Genomic DNA, 19,421 nt, shown 5'->3' with positions numbered 1-19,421 from the left:
ATTTATAATCAATGTTGGAAACTGTTGTACTGCTTAGTATTTTTTGGGACCTTTGATACTTTTTCCAGAATTCTTTGATAAATCAGATTTTAAAAAGAAGAGTGTTTATTCAAAATATACATTTTGTGCTACAATATACACTACTATTCAAAAGTTTGGGGTCAGTAAATATGTTCTTTCTTTTTGTTTTTAAGAAATTAATTTTTTATTCAGCAAGGACCTGTTAAATGGATAAAACGTGATAGTAAAAACTTAAAGTAAAAAGAAAAAAGGATCACAGATTCCCAAAAAATTCAAACAAGAGTTTCAATAATAATAATAGATCACGTGACACTGAAGACTGGAGCAATGGCTGAAGAAATTTCAATATTACTGTTTTTCTGTATTTTTGATCAAATAAATACAGCCTTGATGAGCAAAAGTGACTCCGTTAAAAAGAAGAAAACATTAAAAATCTTACTTCTCCTAAGCTTTTGAACAGCAGTGTATATATTGAAAGATATGAACAGCAGTGTATGTTAGTAGTGTATCTTTTTTTCATTATGCATCATTCATTAGTATCTAAAAAGCTCTTTATACTTTGCTATCATCAAATCACTGACGAGCAGAAAGGGCTGGATGGTAAATACAGCAATGATTCTGTGTGACAGGAAATTATTTTGTGAATGCAACCTCCTCAGGCTCTTGTGAAACATGCGAGCGAGCTGATTCAACAAACGCTTTTGTTTATGTTTGTCTACTGAGGAAGAAACACATACATCACTGACAATATTTAATGAGGTCTGCAGCTTTTACTGGTTTACTTGGGTTAAAATGTTGCTGGAGTCTATTAAAGTGAGGCCATTGTGAAACTCCTGAGGAGGAAATGCATATAAAAGCATGTTCATCACCAGAGCTACACTCAAAACAAACTCTGCACTCAGCAACCCTGAGAAATATGAGCTCCTGGCCATAGAGGTTTTCATTCAATCAAATGACAAAAACCTGATAATCCAAAAAGGACGTTTGTAGCATACAATGAAGTTCAGTTGAGTTTAAGTCTAAAGTCTTCCGAGTGCTTCTCATTGTCTCTCCGTGTCTGCCGAAAGTAGCGATGTTTACCTCACTCAAAAAGCATTTCCTTCGTAAGGTCTGCAAAATTGGTAGAATTCCACCTGGCAAAACCAGTCCTAAAGTGGTTATTACATTTCTGTAATGTTCCATATTCATATGTTCTTTGTTTAATTTATGATTGCTGTCCACATTTACTAAACATCCGCTACTTATTTGGTTCAGTTTTTCATGTATAACTTGGGGTTTGTTTTGGCTCTGCAATAAATAATGCAGGCAAAATTATTATTAAAGGGGTAAAAGGGGCTAACATTGTATTAAAAAAAATAATAATAAAAAAATGTATTAAAAAAAATACATTGTATTAAAAAAAGTTTTTTTTTTGTTTTTTTTTTTAATTGTATTAAAAAAAATTATAATAATAATAAATAAATATTTGTATTAAAATATTTTAAATTGTAATTTCTTCCTGTGATGGTAAAGCTGAATTTCCAGCATCATTACTCCAGTCTTTAATGTCACATTATCCTTCAGAAATCATTGTAACATGCTGATTCGGTGCTCAATTACCATCAAATATTATTGGTGTTTAATTGTTAATTGTTCATTTTTATTATTATAAAAATTTTTTTAAAGTTAATATTTTTGTTGGGATTTCATTCAGGTTTTTTTGATGAATATAAAGTTTAAAAGAAAAACATTTTTAGTTAAATCACATGATCCTTCAGAAATCATTCTGATATGCTGATTTATTATGAGTGTTGAAACTGTTGTGCTGCTTCATATTGGGTTTTTTTGGAACCGGTGATACTTTTTTCTTTAATGAATAGTACAAAGTAAAAAAAAAAAAAAAACAGCATTTGTTCAAAATAGAAATCTTTTCTAACAATATAAGTCTTTACTATGACATTTATTCATTTAACACATCCCTCCTTAAAAAAAGTATTAATTTCTTTAAAAAAAAAGAAAAAATTACTGACCCCAAACTTTTGAATAGCATTGTATATTGTAACAAAATTTCTTTTTTAAACAAATGCTGTTCTTTTTAACTTTGTATTCATCAAAAAAGTCAAAGAAAAAAGTATCACATGTTCCAAAAAACAATATGAAGCAGCACAACACTTTCAACACTCATAATAAATCAGCATATCAGAATGATTTCTGAAGGATCATGTGACACTGAAGACTGGAGTAAAAATGCTGAAAATTCAGCGCTGCATCACAGAAATAAAATCTATTTTAAAGTATATTAAAATAGGAAACTAATATTAGAAATTGCAATAAGATTTCACAATATTACAGTTTTTTCTGTATTTTTGATTGAATAAATACAGCCTTGAGCAGAAGAGACTGCCTTAAAAAAACATTAAAAATCTTACTGATCTTTATAATCCTAAACTTTTGAGCGGCAGTGTATATATATATATATATATATATATATGTGTGTGTGTGTGTGTGTGTGTGTGTGTGTGTGTGTGTGTGTGTTCTTGTATAACTATGTATTGTATATAATTTATGTGATACGCTCACCAGAGGGAGCAAGAGAGCAGTGTAATCACACTACCTTAGGTGAAGGGTCACACTGCTTGAATTTCCCATTCTCTTTGCCGTTTGACTCCAGGTGCTTGGACTCATAGCATTGGCCTTCTATAAAGGCTATATAATCATTATAGGAGCAGGTCGGGCCGGCCAAGATCCCCATAAAGTTACAGTTATAACTCAGATACTCCAGCAGACTGGGCATCTTCCTGTACAACAAACACAAGGACAGAACAATAAAAGTCACCAAATAAATGATTTAAGTTTAAAAGAAATGTCTGATTTAACTAACAAGGCACACCCAATATTTGATTTGACAAGGCACACCCAATATTTGACATGGTTTGCTCTTTAGCAGAAATAATGATGAAAAAGGACAATTTACATATTAATAACAAATTATTAATGTAGCAATGTTTTTCAGTATTTAAGAAAGCAGAGAATGTTATAAATCACTTCAATGTTACAAGGCCATTATTTAGTTTATCAAGGCTATTAGAGGAAGCTTTTCAACAAGCTACTTAAGTTAAATTAAACTATATCTTAAAAAAAAAAAAAGCTATGCTAGAAACTACAAACATAAGATAGCTATATGTTTGTAGTACAAACATAACATAAGTTCTAAAATATACCTAAAACAACATTAATGATAGACAGACAGACAGATAGATAGATCTGAGTTTCTCTTGATAAACTGCTTGTTTTGAACCAGTTCACTGGAATCAACTGTCTGAAGAAACTTCGCAAAAATGAATCTCTCAAAATTAAAGTCTCATTTCTCAAGACCAGTCAAGTCGAATTTTCCCACGCTTCCCAAAGTTAAAACAGCTGAGCACCATTACAGTGGCTAATCCAGAGGTTAAATATAATCCTATATACAAGATTTACACTAGGATAACAGGAATTTGAGCTGACTGCGATCATCTCAACCATGAATGAGTTTGTAGCCTATGTAACCAGCACTTTAACTATGATCAAATATGAGTCATGTTTGAACAAGAATGCAAGTCATAATTATGTAAATGTTGACATATTGCTTAACACTCTGTGACCACAGGGCCATGGTACTATCGTTATTCAAAACTGCTCTTACTAACTGCTGGGTGTGACTTCCGAAACCTCCTGAATCCTGACGACTTCCTGTGGACACCGGTTCACGTGATACGGCGGGAATGTTCAGTTGCTTGGCAACAGCCTTCAGGGCCTGATTGTGAATGATTTGAGTCTGCAAGTGGTGTGCTGTTTTTTGAGCACTGCAGAGTAATATTATGCTCAAAATGATTGTTATTAAAGAACGCAGCTGTGCACACAGCATTCGATCAGCGAGAGGAACTTTATATCTCGCATTGGGTTAGGAGTTGAGTTTCTTTCAAAAGACACAGAAAGTAAACGAGTGATCTCATCCCAACCACAAACATACCTTTCACACATACCTGACTGCAAGATACTTCTGACTGGGCTTTAGGTGCTCCTCCCTCTTCATCAAGCCTGTGGGAAAAACACACAAACACAGGCCCGAACTCATCAGGCACACTTCCTCAAATCACTGTCATTTAGAAACACGTCCAGAAGTTGAGAAACAGATGCCGTTCTGTTTGATTATGAAGCAGCTGCACTACCGCAGCATGTGTAGTGGATTTCGAGGCCAGTGGTCTCCTGTGATTCACACTAACAGCAGAAACAGCAGCTACACCCCGATACAGCAAATGTGTGTGAATGAAGCCCACGTGAACATGCAGAATCACACACACTCACCGAGTGCAAACAGAAACAGCATCACACATCTGTGTTTATGCATTTAGCGTTTTCAAAGTTAAAGGTCAAATACAATAGTTTAATTGTACAGGCTTAGTGAAAGCCTGTATAATAAAACATATATATGTAAATTATTACCACCCATGATAAATGCACATAAGAAAATAATTACTAAATACATGTAGTAGATAAATACTTTCTGTCTCTCTCTCTCTCTCTCTCTCTACCAACTACCATTTAAAGGTTTGGTGTAATGTTTCTTTTGAAAGAAATTAATACTTATATTCAGCAAGGACACGTTAAATTGATTTGTCAATAAAGACATATTAAAAAAATATATATTTTTAAAATAAATTCTGTTCTTATGAGATAATCCTGAAAAACATGCATCACAGTGTCCACAAAAAAATACAAATAAAAGTAGCTGATTTCAACATTGCTAATAATAACAAATGTTTCTTGAAATCCAATATACTAGAGGGATTTCTGAAGGATCATGTGACACTGAAGACTGGACTGATGATGCTGAAAATTCAGCTTTGCGGCACAGGAATAAATTATATGTTAAAATCTATTCAAATAGAAAACAGTTACTTTAAATTGTAATAATATTTCACAATATTACCATTTTAATTGTACTTTATCAAATAAATGCAGCCAAGGTGAGCATAAGAGATTTCATTAAAAATAAATAAATAATAATAATCTACCAACCTCGAACTGATGATTGATAGACAGATAGATAGACAGATGGATGGACAGATGACTGTAGACATTAATTAAGAGTCTGTGGACAGTGCTGTCGTGTTCTGCAGCACTGAGTTGCTTCAGGCTCCAGTCTGGAGCATTAAGTCTGCGGGGTTAGTGAAGAAAACGGATCAAGCCATTCTTCATTCATCTCTGTCAGTGCACTGACAACTAGATTAGTCACCCTATCAGCTTCTGCAGGCTTTAATGGCTGCTGGGAAATGCATAACCCACAGCAGCATGTACACACAGACACAGTCCCACTCTTCTTCCTACAGCAAATGTGACAACATCAACAACACTTCATGATATTTGTTCACCGGGTAGCACTCGCAGGTCCAACACAAACCCACTGAAACACATTATTAATAACCAAAACAACCATGTCAGACACATTGAGGCATGGTGCTAATGTGGTAGACTCGGATTTGAATGAAACCTGGGTTGTAACCTCAATTCTACGGAGACAATTTTTGTAGGCCAAAACAAGGAAATGTGAGCACATTTAACACTTCCACCTCAATCGACCAGAAATCAATGGGTTTTTCGGTTACATGCCTGAAATAAGGTCTGTGGAAAACGCAAGCTCAAGATATTTTTCATTCTGTGACAAAATATACATCAGTAATAGCTTTTACTGGTCTTGAAAAAGGCCATTGCTAACAAGTGTGGGATATAATTTATATTATATATAAATATATTTAATATATAAACATAAATTTATTCTGAAATATATACATGTATGTATATGTTTATACATACATAAATATACACCGTACACACACATATATTACGTAAAAATACTTTTATTTTGGATGCGATTAATTGCGATTAATCATTTGATAGCACTAGTTCATATGTAAAGATTATCAGGATGAACAAAACTTGTAAGAATCATAAATTTTGGTGGTCATAGAGCTAAAAAAAAAAACTATAAAATAAAAAACAAAAATATAATAAAAATGGTAAATAATAATAATAATAATAATAATAATAATACAATTAGCAAATAATTAGTGAAACATTAAGCCCAAGGTATACTTCGTTTTTGCGAGTGCCACAATTTCGGTCTGAATTTAGTTCTCCATAACGTGGTGGAGGGAGGAGACTATTGCACAACTTCATTAAAACACATGGATTAATATGTCATGTGTGTTGTCTGCAATAGAGCAGGGCATGCAGAGCTAACAGCAAGTCATGCGGAGGCAGCTCAAAAGTGCTGGGCTGCAGTTTCAGCCAGCTGTTCTGTGAGCTATCGCTTCAGAGAAATGTGCTCTCTTAATCTTCCAATAAACCCTGTTAAAGGAAATATGTTGACTTCTGTTTGACTCTAAAAAGTAACTCATTCACATATCACTGTGATTAGTTCTTTGGTTGACTAAGTATCACAAAAACTACGCTGTGCAACGGTGTGCAATCTAGTTTGCTTATCAGTTGCCTTGTTTACATGGGAGATTTGCCAGTCGTTGATAAAACTAGAGTGGTTTCTCTTGGGTTCCTGCCATCACATTTCCTCTGATGCTCATTCCTTTGTGCTTAAAGGGATAGTTCACCCAAAAATGAAAAATAATCTGTCAATATTAAGTCCTCTTGTCATTCCAAACCAATTTGAATTTCTTTCTTCAGGTGGAACACAAAAGAAGATATTTGCAAAAATGTCTGAGCTGCTCTTTTCCAACCAATGAAAGTAAATTGTGTCCAGGGGCTGTCAAGGTCAAAATGTCAAAGGATATACAGTATCTTTATGTGAGGGGGGGGAAATTAACAAAATATTGAAATCATAATTTTACATAATTTATAATTATATAATCAACTAATTTAATATAATCAATTAATTTAAAATACAGTAAAAACAGTAATATTGTGAAATATTATAATTGAAAATAACTTTTTGTTATTATATTATTTATTCCTGTGATGAAAAGCTGATTTTTCAGCATCGTTACTCTAGTCTTCAGTGTCACATGATTCTTCAGAAATCATTCTAATATGCTGGGTCTTTTTTTTTCAGGATTCTTTGATGAATATAAAAATCAATAGAGCATTTAATTAAAATAGAAACTTTTGTAACATTATAAATATCTTTACTGTCACTGAAATTAATGTGACCTTGCTGAATAAAAGTAATAATGAAAAAATATTAAGGGTGTCCCCGACTAAGGATTTACATAGTCGAACCAGAATTTTCCAATCTTGCCGATAGTCGACTGATAGTCCAATCATGTTTGGGGGCGGGGTCAAAATACATTACCAAGATTCAAGTCAGACATTCGACAGTCATTACTGACATTAACATACAGGGAAAATATGTATCGGACACCTCGCAGATAATAAATAATGTTTTATGTTTTGATTAAAAGATAGTTAACATTAAACGTCAGCAAAACCCAAAGAATTCACAACATTTTTTTCAATAGTGCTCTCAGTATAACATTATGTCGCCTATATGACAGTTATTAATGTTGTGCATTTCTGTTTTGAGCTGCGCGTGTTGAAGACGACCAGTAGAATGATCTAACTTTTATCTCATATAAAATATGCTTCATTATTTATACAGTATAACGTTATATTACGACTTATAGGCTATCTGCACAAAATTTCTTTAATATAAATTAAAAAAGGTTCAAACGTTCACTGATGCTCCTGAAGGAAACACGATGCATTAAGAGCCGGGGGTGAAAACTTTTTGAATTTGAAGATCAAGGTAAATTGTACTTAATCTGTCTTCCAGGAAACATGCAAGTATCTTCTGTCACGTCAGAAGGGCAGTACTAAATGGAAAAATATGATATTTCAACAAAATAAGAAAAATTTGGACAGCTTCATCCTGTTCAAAAGTTTTCACCCCCGGCTCTTAATGCATCGTGTTTCCTTCTGGAGCATCAGTGAATGTTTGAACCTTTTTTAATTGTTATGTTTGAGTCCCTCAATCATCCTCAGTGTGAAAAGGTGGATCTCAAAATCATACAGTTACTGCTGGAAAGGGTTCAAATATGCAAAAGATGCTGGAAAACTGAAGATTCTGCAGGACCTGGAGGATTTTTCTGAAGAACAGTGCTCAGTTGAACTGTTCAGAACAAACAAGGGACTCATGAACAACCATCACAAAAAAAAAAAAAAACGTTGTAGATCATCCAGGTAACCACACACAGTATTAAGAACTAAGGGTTCCCAAACTTTTGAATGTGGTTATTTTAATAATTTCAGCAATTTTTTTGTATTGTGGACTATATATAAACATCTTATGGAAAATATCTTACTCAGGACAGTACTAAATAAAAACCACATTTTGTAACATGCAAATAACATGCATTTTGTATGATCTCTCTTATTTTGGTAAAATTATCCACATTTTCACAGATTCTTCAAGGGGTTCCCAAACGTTTGCATGCCACTGTATATATTTAATAGTAGTGTATATTCCAATATGGTGTCAAAATAATGACAGAAATGTTTATTTTAGGTAAACTGTCCCTTTAACACACTCAGTTGAAGGGAGGTCCATTAATCTTGAAATGACCATCATTCTCTTTTATCAATGATCCAGATCATCCAAAAATGATGTGAAGATGCATAACAATTAGTATCTTATTAAACAGATTTCACCAAGTTGCATAATAAGCGATATAGTGTGTTGGATGAGGCAAGTGTGGTCTATGAAGTGCAACATCCAGCTGGCAGCCCAAACTACTCTGGCCCACTCACTGGAGTGCAGCACCAGCAGTGGTATAAATCAATGGCATACAAGGACGTGGTGTAGCAGCAGGGTTTAACAGCCCTTATGTAATTCCTAGAGCCTCTAACATGGGCAGACAGAAACAATGGAGCTCTAGAAAGATCTCAGGTAGAAATCATGCCAGTTTTGTAAGATCATTCATTACTGAGACTGTTCCACCATGAAAACGTAATAAAGAGAAGAAGATGAGAATTGGATTAATAAAACTGTTACATACCGTCATGAATCTCAAAGGCCAAACTTGTGATCTTCTGTGTGATGACCATCATGGGCCTGGAGGGAGAAAAAAAAAAAAAAAAAAAGTGTGGGTATGTGAGAGAAATGCGGTTTAAACCTGATATCGAGTCTGTTGGATCCACATATACGCAAGCGCTTCTACTTCGATCAAACCAAGCTCTTCATCATTTATTATTTATACAGTTGCACAGACCAAATCTCCACACAGTTTCTAATGGGTCAAGTTCACCTTGGTGTAGCTCTTCTGTCAAATCTGCTAGAAGGTTGAGCTATGATACTGATCTGCTTTTATACTGAGGTAAAACTAGCACTTGTATACTTGCCCTTGGCTGTAGTTAACATGCATATTTCATTGAAGGAGAGCTGGAGTCTCAGTCCAGTGCAGAATAAAGATGAATGCATATTTTAGTTCTGAGATTACTGCAAAGCAGAATATGTACACTGATTTGTTTCACTTATGTTTAATCTATAGCTGATGAGATATTCTGAGGTACAAGTATGAGGCATCTTTTCACAACATAGATAACGAAATTAACTTAAAAGCCCAATACTTAATACAATTATGAATTTTTTGGTTAGTTTTCCATTTTATTTTCAATTTGTCCTTTGAATTTTGTTTGGGTTTGGTAGTTTTCACTATATAATTTTTAGTTTTATTTTAGTATGTTCAATGTTTTCTAGTTTATTAAATTGATTCAGTTTGGGTTTTATGCTCACCAAGGCTGCAATTATTCGATCAAAATACTGTAAAAACAGTAACTGTGTAATAGTCTAACAATTTAAAATAACGTGTGTTTTAGAATTTTGTGGAAAGCATGATACATTTTTTCAGGATTTTTCCTCGTTTTTCTTTTTTTTTTTGATGAACATTAACATTTCATGGAAACAGAAATATAAGTCTGTACTGTTACTTTTAAACTATTTAATGCATCCTTGCCAAAAAAAATTAAAAATTCCCAAAAAATAAAAAACCTTAAGGAGTGTAAACTAAACTAGCATAATTCAATATTTTAATTTCTCAGCCTAGTGTTATTGCTATATAGTGACAGTTAACGTGTATAATGCAGGTGTCAGTTACAATATACATACCATCTATCACAAACTAAAATGTATTTATATTTTATAGTTATTTTTATTTTACTTTTGTTTGTTTAGGAGACATGAAAATTTATTTTAGTTTAGCCTGCTTTTCACAGTCTTTTTTTTTATTCCAGTTGGCAAAATCATTTTCATTCAGTTATAGTTTTCTTTGAAATGATGCTGATTCCAGTGCAAAATAACTTACCCAGTGAAGTCTGCTGAGTACATTCCGTAGTCAAACACATAGACTCTTGTAACCTGGCAAAAACTGAGATATCCCAGGGTAACCACAAAGCAGTATCTATGGAGAAGAATGCAAAAGAGGGAAATACTTAAAACCACTGAATGGAAAACAAACAAAAAAAGACTGTTTGGTACAAACTACCACATACTACTCCATTTCAGCATAAGTATATTGTGGTCACTATGCAAATGCTATGTATGTAAAATGCGAAGTATACACACAACAAACCATACTGTGTGAAATACTGTATCCCACAATGCAATGCACTTAACCTGACTTTCCATTTCCTGTATGACAAATAAACCCTGTTTTGCAGTCCAAACAAATTAGTCATTTTTATTGATTAAAATTAGCAAAATAAGGGTTTATGTTATTCGTAAGATTATAATTGGATGTCACTAACTGAATTAATAATAGGGTGTGAAAATACCGTAATTTGTGTTCATGAACGTAAATGTTTTACATATTTTTTTTTTTGTAAAAGTAAATAAAATCAGTATATACACATGCATGGAATATGCAGCAAGCATCAAATTCACTACATTTCAAAACATACAAATATTTCTTATTCTTGAATTATTTATGTATTTTTAGAGTTTACTTGAATTCATTAAGAGACAAAAAAACCACCAAAACTAGTCAAATAATAAATAAAATCAAAATTGTTAGTATATTCTCTCTCTCTTTTTTTTGGTTAATGTAAATGCAAGAATATATGTTAATTATCCCCACAAACATTTATCAAGAGGCGCCACCTATCTTAAATCGTCAGAGCCCCCACTTTGAAGGAAACCACTCACATTTAACATCTGATATTATACATGATAATTCATGCAAGTTATTTGCATACTACAACAAATTTGTGAGTGGAGAGAGAGTGATCAAGGCTGCTCTGTATCATCGCTGCCTAAAGCAGCATGTTAGAACAACACTATCAGATTCAAGCCATAATTGCAACTCAACTTGTTACCTTCCTCCCACAATCCGATAAGGATAAGGCTATTTTATTCAGCATATTAACCATCAAAAGGAATATAACAGCCACAGATACCAAATATAACAGACAGTTACCAAAGACACATAATTTCAGCAGGGCCTCAGTTTGAGGCAAAAGCCTTTGAATCTTCTCCCACTGTCAGTTGAACACAGCTGCACAATGTTTGGTATGTCTGACTTCAAGTTTCGGACTCAAATAGCCAAGCCCCCCCGATTCCCCACTAGGCAACAGTGGGCAAATTCTTGGCATTCTAGTTTCTGTCTTTGCCTCTAACAAAGCTGGTTTAATATGTCTACAGTCCTACTCATAGTATTCAGAGGCAGTGCCTGCTCAGACTCAACACTAGACCCTTCATCAGGCCTGTGAGTAGCACTGTGCAAACTATGATGCCCTTCTTCTGTTCCAGCGCTCTGTAGGATGATTGTGTGGAGGCTGTTTTCTGGTTGTACAAGGAACATTGTACAGTTAGGAGATGGACTGTGATGCAGAATGGTAGTGGGTCAGTCAGTTTACTTAAAGGGAACTTGTGCATCTCAGATCTATTTATACTAAAAACGGAAATGTAAGTGGTTTTTCAAATTGTGCATACTTGAATGATGTTTCCATCACCCTGTTTTAATGCGCATTTTAAAGTATCACATCAGAAATCAGAAACAACAAATTTCAACAAAAAAATCTAAAACGTTTCCCTTGAGGTGGTTTTGACATGTGCGAAAGAAAGTTAATGCAATTAATAAGAGATGGAAATACATTTACGAAATAAATTCCTCCGTGTGCTTAAAAGAAACATTTAATCGCAAATGTTTTATGCAATATTCCAATTCAGCGCATAAGTTCAATCCTTGACTTTGGATGGAAAGCTATTAAGACATATCTCGGTATTGAAGTTAGAAATATAAATGCACAATACTAAAAATATTAAATTACTCAGTAACTTGGCACACCATGATAAACAACAATTTCCTCAAAACAGTGTAAATCAAAACCAAGGTTACTTACATACAGAGGTCTTAAAGGTACAGTAGCAAAAACAATTTGAAACACAGAGAGGGTAAGAAATGTTCATGTACAAGTAAATTGGTCATGCGACTGTCTTTGATGCAAACATACTTGACAAACATTGCAGATGAGAAATAAAATAAACTGCAATCAATAAAATCTGTTCCGTTTAAATCTCTACATCAACTACACTTGTCAGAATGTTAAAGGGATAGTTCACCCAAAAATGAAAATTCTGTCATTCATTAAACACCCTCATGTCGTTCCAAACCCATAAGACCTTCATTCATCTTCGGAACACAAATTAAGATATTTTTGATGAAATCCGAGAGCTTTCTGACCCTGCAGCAATGCAACTACCACATTAAAGGCCCAGAAAGATAGTAAGGACATTGTTAAAATAGCCCATGTAACATCAGTGGTTCAACCGTGATGTTACGAAGCAAAGAATACAAAAATAACACATGGTCACATGGACTATTTTACGAGATCCTTGCTACCTTTCTGGGCCTTGAACGTGGTAGTTCCCTTTCTGACTATGGCATTTGTGTTCAGAAGATGGACGATCAATTATTTCATTAAAAAAAACATTTTAAATAAATGTACACAGAAAATCTACAAGAAATCCATCCCTTATCGTATACTGTCTTTGCTAGGCGAGCATAAGCTGATATTGTGATTTTCAAGGACTCACACTACAGTAGCCCTTCTATAAATGTACATTTACTCTATTCATCTCTAATAAGACAGACAAGAGCTCCAGTGACCCGTGATGAGGGCAGCTCACGCTCTCTCTCTCCACACACACACTCCTGCTTCTACTTTCATTTGGCAATAACCTCCACACACAGTCTCAGGATGATCATTTATAAAGGTGAGACACAGAGGTGAGGTGTTATCAGCAGCTGCTAGATGGGGTCTCGTCTACACCATAAAACCCTTCTCTCACATGCCTGAGTGGAAACATATTAAAGCAATAAATCACATCATAAAAGTGTCATTTTTAATGAAACGGGGGACAATCACACCATTGTGCAGTAGAACAAGACCTGAGAGAACAACCTTCCACCCTCTCAGAGCAGAAGTTAATGGCACACTGTGTTGTGTATGATTTCAGGAATTTCACATGGGGCTGAATTTGAAAGCAAGACCTCTGTGTGAACGCTTACCATACTCCATTTCATCTGTATAGAGTCTTGAAGTTTTCTGAACTTCACAGTGATGGTCACAGAAACAAGCTGTTAAGAAATATACATCCATAAGAGCTCTAAAGGTACATTCACACATACAGTAATTTAATTGCTGAAGGTCGCCAAGTTGCTGTATGTGCTTTAAAAGTTAGTAGGAGTTTATACTGGACTGCAGTATCCACTGAACGTATATCTATAGTAGTGGCCATGACCTCTGACTAGAAATGATGTTGCTTTATTCAAGTGTGTACAAATCTATGGCAGCTAAATAAAAGTACTTTTAGAATGAGCAAGCATAGGAAAGGCTGTCTAAAGTATTAGTCAATTACCTCGGTCTAATAACCAAGACTGACGAGAATGTGATCGTGCTACACTAACGGCCGAATCAATATCGTTGAGCGACATGAGCACCCGAATCAATAAGTGCAATAATATTAAAGAATAAATAGAATAATCAGATGTCTAGATAAATTATCCTATAAATGATCAATAATAATGGCATTCTAACTCAAATGCGAGATCATAATAAAATGGAGTCAGATTTGAATTTAGCCGAAAAGACCGAACACGCAGGAAACCTTCATCCACCATTGGTTACCTCCACTGGGCAACTCATGTGGACCTTACACAAACAGCCTATTTTTACAGGAACACTGATAGTTTTTGGCACAAAAAATACATTTGAGATGAATTTCCATAAACAAGTTACTGCTGCCACGGTACAGCCAACAAGTTAATATGAATCCAAGCATTCAATGTTGGCTATAAGGCCAGAAAAAGGACTAAGTATTCAGTTTTTTGTATAATGAAGTGATTGCATTATCACTTCAGCAGCTAATCTATTGGCAGTCTCCAGGTAATAAACCAGTTAAGTAATGTGAGGCTTTCAAAAGAGATCCTTATGCCCTTTCTGCAAACACACACACATCTTGTATTCTGTATCGGTTTTCCGCCCCTGTTTTTCAATTTCCCTCCATCCTTTGCTTTGCCCTTCCATCTCCCCTGAGCAGTGGAGCATGGCATCACTCTATTACAGACTGATCGTCTCCTGGAGTTTCAAAAGGTCTGTTTTGTAGCACTGCATCCCTAATGCGCTCTCTGTGTTCACTGCAGGGAACCGGGCCGGTCTATATCTCTATCAACCTACAGGACTCCTGCACAAGTTCTTCTTGTCAGTCTTAAAACAAGTTGCTGCTCTTTACTTTCTTACAGAAGAACAATCAGCAAAGAGAAAGACTTATTTCTTAATCAGTGCAAACTACAGATTACCAGTCTGACCTGTCTGTCACACCCATTATGAGGAGTTCATAATACAAAAAGCGTTGTTTCAAAGTCTAGTTGGTTTAGTAATCCGTAGTTAAATAATCAGTCCAGTAGGTTAAAGGAATATTCTAGGTTCAATCCATCAGATTGTAAAAAAAACAAAAACAAAACATATATCAATCCATTCAGGAGCGTCTTATTGCTGCCTGTATAACCTATAATTTATATTTCATTAAATGATATACTCATATCTGAACTGTCAAAATCAAAGATTTCTACATTAAAAAGATTCAACCATAAAACACCAAGGCAACACGTGTAACTAAAATAATGCAATAAACATGAACTTACATAAACTGTAATGAAAAACTTCCTAATGTACATGACAACAAAAATAAGAAGAAACTAAATTATTTACGCCAAATCTAATACTATGCGATGTGCATAGTATTAGATAGCTCTTCACATTTGTACCTACAAAAACCATGAATATGATATTATTTTACAGTAAAATTACATATAATGCCATGTTTTTACCATTTTCCACTATATATGTTAATATAACTTATTTAACCAAGTTTTTATTTGTAGGTTGTTATACCAACAGTATGTCATGTTTTTTTCGTATCCTTGCGCAAATTGCAAGGCTTATGGCTTTATGTTCATGACATAATTTGATCAATTTACAGTTATTTCATATAGACAAGTTTGGTAAGTAGGAATGCATCAATATTAAAAACGATAAGCAGATAATCATTCTTATTAATAGCCAAAAAACGATAAATGACACTATATGACAGATATTAAAATTCTATACTACTGTATTTAAACAAAAAAAAGGAAACAAAACAATACTAAAATTCTACAAGTGAATTTAAGCATCACATCATAATGAACAGTATGAGATTTTCTAAAGATGATGGTTTAACATTTAACCGTGTTATTAAAATACTAGTGGTTTTAAACATTAATTCTACATAAGCATTAAACAATGTGTTTTTTACGAGATACATTTTTTTCATAGGTAAACGTGAGGTGGTAAGCATACAATATTACACCCCGCACTACACCTGCTCTGTGTGTTTAGTACACATGGAGTTAAAACTCCTTGTCTGATAATTAGGGCAGGAGGCCGACGGTCAACTTGTCATCATGAGCCAAGGTCAGGTGTCCCAGCACAGATGACCTACATTTATCTAAATCTCTGGAAATTGACCGTATATAATGAAAATGTTTTCTAGGGTCATTTTGTGTTGGTATGCACTCGTGTAGGTTGTTGGTTTGAATAGCAAATCACTAGCGAGCACTGGTTATTTTTGGTGCCATCCCAAGCAGCAGCAAACACCACATGGTCCAGCACATCCTTTCACCTGACCCCATATCAGAGGGAGCCGTCACTCAGCATGAAACTTATGGGAGCAATGATGAAAACAGACGCTCCCTCATTCCCCGGGGCTGTTTACCGATAAGTATGAAACGGATGGGTGAGAGCGGTATGGATTAATATTCAACAAGCCAATTGTAGGGCTAGATGAATAATATATGGTGAACTGGATGCCAGTTGCTTGTTGAGAATTCTGGAACATGTTCCAATGTCATAACACATTTTTGATTTGACATAAGGTTGTTCTTGTTACTGGAAACAGGGCGGATCGATGGTGGAGAGGATTGGGAGGTCGGTACTCACTTGTGCATGTGTTCCACGCTTGTGAAGATCATAACGCCGTAAGCAAGACCGCTCTGAACCAGAAAGTGTAAGGCATACCTGAAATGAACCACAAGGAGAAGAGGAAACCAATGAGAGGAGCATATAACTTTATTAAACTGTGAAATAAGACTCATTTCGAACAGGAGATAAAGTTGTTGCTGAATAAGATAAGATTCCATAAAGTTCATGTAGAAAAAGTTTTATTTAATAGTTTCTTGTCCATGAAAATGATATGGTTGCATGTATATAACAAAAATCCTCATTGATCCTCAGTGGATTCTCTTAATATTGTAATCATGCTCAGGGTTATTATAGTTAAACTTAAAACTAATACTAAATAATAAATAAAAATGATATAGACACATTAAAAAAAAAACTTGATAAGAACAACAAAATGCAAATGAAAAATTTTAATAAACAAATTAAATTAAAATAAAAACGAATTCAAAATATTAATAAAAACTATAAGAGTACCTTAATTAGCAGAAAATAAACTGTATAGTATACTGGTAATGATTATATATTTTTTCAGTGACAAATATAACCTTTCATCGCTTTATAATTAAATGAAAATGTCTGATTTTGCAGCGATGTAAGGATGATTCTTTAACTAGGGTTACTTTTAATAAATTCTAATCTAGAAAAATCAATTAATTTGAACAATAATTAATCTAGATTAAAATATTGATCACATTTCCTTGAATATTATTGTGGCTTGGATCAAATTTCAAGTGGATAGGAGTATAAAGTTATATTGTATAATTAAATATTTAATCATTTACTTCTAAAGACAAAATGCATATGCTGTGATGGACAGAGCATCCATCCATGTATTTCCCTGCTTACAGTCTGAGACACTGGGATAGACTCCAGCATCCCTGAAACTACGGTGTCCGAGAGAGCTCAATGCACTGCAACTTCAGAAAACACATGCAAATAGAAAAAGCACCAGCAAATCAAGAAAACATCTTCATCAGTTTGACAGCAGGTGCTGCAAATGTTCACAACACCAAAATGCTCACAAATCCAAAATAATGCATTTGTGGGCACTTACAATATCTTACAATGTTCAGCCGCTGCAAAAAAAACATGTTGCAAACAAATAATTGCCACAAAAGGTGGACCTTATATATATAAAAAAACCTGTAAATCAACACAATCCACTAGGAGAAAGATGTGGGGGGACTAGATTTCATCCATCTGAAATAGTTTGGATTGTGAAAGAGCTATCTTAACCATTTGTCTGCACTGCCTATGTGACGCCAAAAAGCAAAGTTGTTTGTGGGGTGGAGCAAGCTATTGCATTTTGATAAGAGATTATGAAGCTTTTTTTCTGTCCAAAAACAAATGCTCATGAATCCCACACAGTAAAAGCAGGAACACACATTTTGAAAGTAAATGAGCCCAATTTGGATTTGATGTTGCCCGAGAGCAAACAAATGTCTCGGTAAAGTCTCTGCTGGACAGAGTGGGGTGCAGAGAGAAAGGCAAACTCTCCGAGTATGCGATGAAAGCAAATCACATTAGAACAGCTGAGGGGATCTCCCCTCACAGACTGCCACACAAATAGAGCAGACATTTTTGAGATGCACAACATTAGTTAAATTAATTTGGTAGTAACAAACGATACTTCACTCACAAATTGGTAGTATTACAGTAAATGCATTAAAGGCGGAATAAATGACACATTAGCGTCCGCTACGTCTTGGGTAATGTCACTGTTTAGATGTCTTTCTTCTTGCCTTCGTGTTTATTGCATAATGACTTCCTCTGTGATTTGGCTGGACTGACCTCTGTTCAGAGATCTGTAATAGGCCGCTCCTTATGGTTAGAGGTTTTTCAGAAAGTGTCATCTTAAGCGTGACTTCCACTGATACAATTTATCACATTTTGACAACCTTGTGACAAAAAAAAAAAAAGTGTGTAGTTATGCAATTTGGTCAACATACAGAGGTTGAAAAGCTGTTGAACTACTGGTGAAAGTGCTTTTACTTAGCATTTTTTAATTTATTATAAAATGTGTCATTGCAAATTATTTTATCAATACAAAAACATATGAAAAAAGTTGAAATATATCATGAATTTCAGAATCTATTTGTATAAGTAGTATTTGGTTTCTCTTTTAATGCCTATGTCCTACATCATCTGCTGGAACGCCACTCTCTCGTGAATGCGCATACGACAGTTAGCGGAAACTAGACATTACGGTTTATAACGTTTTAAATATGGATATTTGTCTTACACAAATGCATCAATTGACTTCAGAAGGCCTTTATTAACCACCCTGAGCCATGTAGAGTATTTTTTATTATTTATTTGGGCTTCAAAATTTTGACCACAATTCACTGCCATAATAGATCTTGGAAGAGCCAGGAGATTTTGTAATATAACACCAATTGTATTCATCTGAATGAAGAAAGTCATGGGGTAAATTTTTATTTTTGGGTGAACTATCTCTTTAAGGCAAGGCACCACAGGTGAACAGGGTAAACATTTTAAAGTGCCCCTATTATGGATTTTTGAAAATTACCTTTCATGCAGTGTGTAACACAGCTAAGTGAAAGAACACGTCCTGCAAAGTTTTAAATCTGAAAGTGCAACATGTTTAAAGTTATTGTCTCTCAAAAGAAAGAGCTGACTCTGAATCATTGAAATGAGTTGTTTTTAAAACGAATCCCAAGCCGTTTCATGTTGACGTCAACATGAACATTAGCATATTGCCCGCCCACTGCCTACAGAGCAAACAGGTCTGTGAATGATGCAGTCAATATGAGACTGCATTATGTTCTGCAGCATCTGGACAGACCAAGGACTTATGTGAGGATCCCGTTTTTTGGACTTCAGCTTAGCTTTTAACACAATCATCTCATCACTCC

At 34.5% G+C, this 19,421-nt stretch overlaps 1 protein-coding gene across 1 annotated transcript in view; it reads right to left on the bottom strand.

The window, feature by feature from the left end:
- Positions 1 to 19,421, bottom strand: part of LOC306850424 (lysophospholipid acyltransferase 2-like) — a 50,183-nt gene that overhangs the window by 7,548 nt on the left and 23,214 nt on the right. Inside the window, exons 3-7 of the mRNA XM_079386081.1 lie at positions 16,525 to 16,602; positions 10,350 to 10,445; positions 9,045 to 9,100; positions 4,023 to 4,077; positions 2,615 to 2,798 (exon numbers count right to left, since the gene is read on the bottom strand). Coding sequence (XP_079242207.1) covers positions 2,615 to 2,798; positions 4,023 to 4,077; positions 9,045 to 9,100; positions 10,350 to 10,445; positions 16,525 to 16,602 — 469 coding nt within the window. The remainder of the gene's footprint in view (positions 1 to 2,614; positions 2,799 to 4,022; positions 4,078 to 9,044; positions 9,101 to 10,349; positions 10,446 to 16,524; positions 16,603 to 19,421) is intronic.

This window comes from Barbus barbus (assembly GCF_936440315.1).
Source record: "Barbus barbus genome assembly, chromosome: 30".
Taxonomy (NCBI): Eukaryota; Metazoa; Chordata; class Actinopteri; order Cypriniformes; family Cyprinidae; genus Barbus; species Barbus barbus.
The sequence above is the reverse complement of the archived record's forward strand: the minus strand, read 5'-3'. Positions and strand labels throughout refer to the sequence as shown.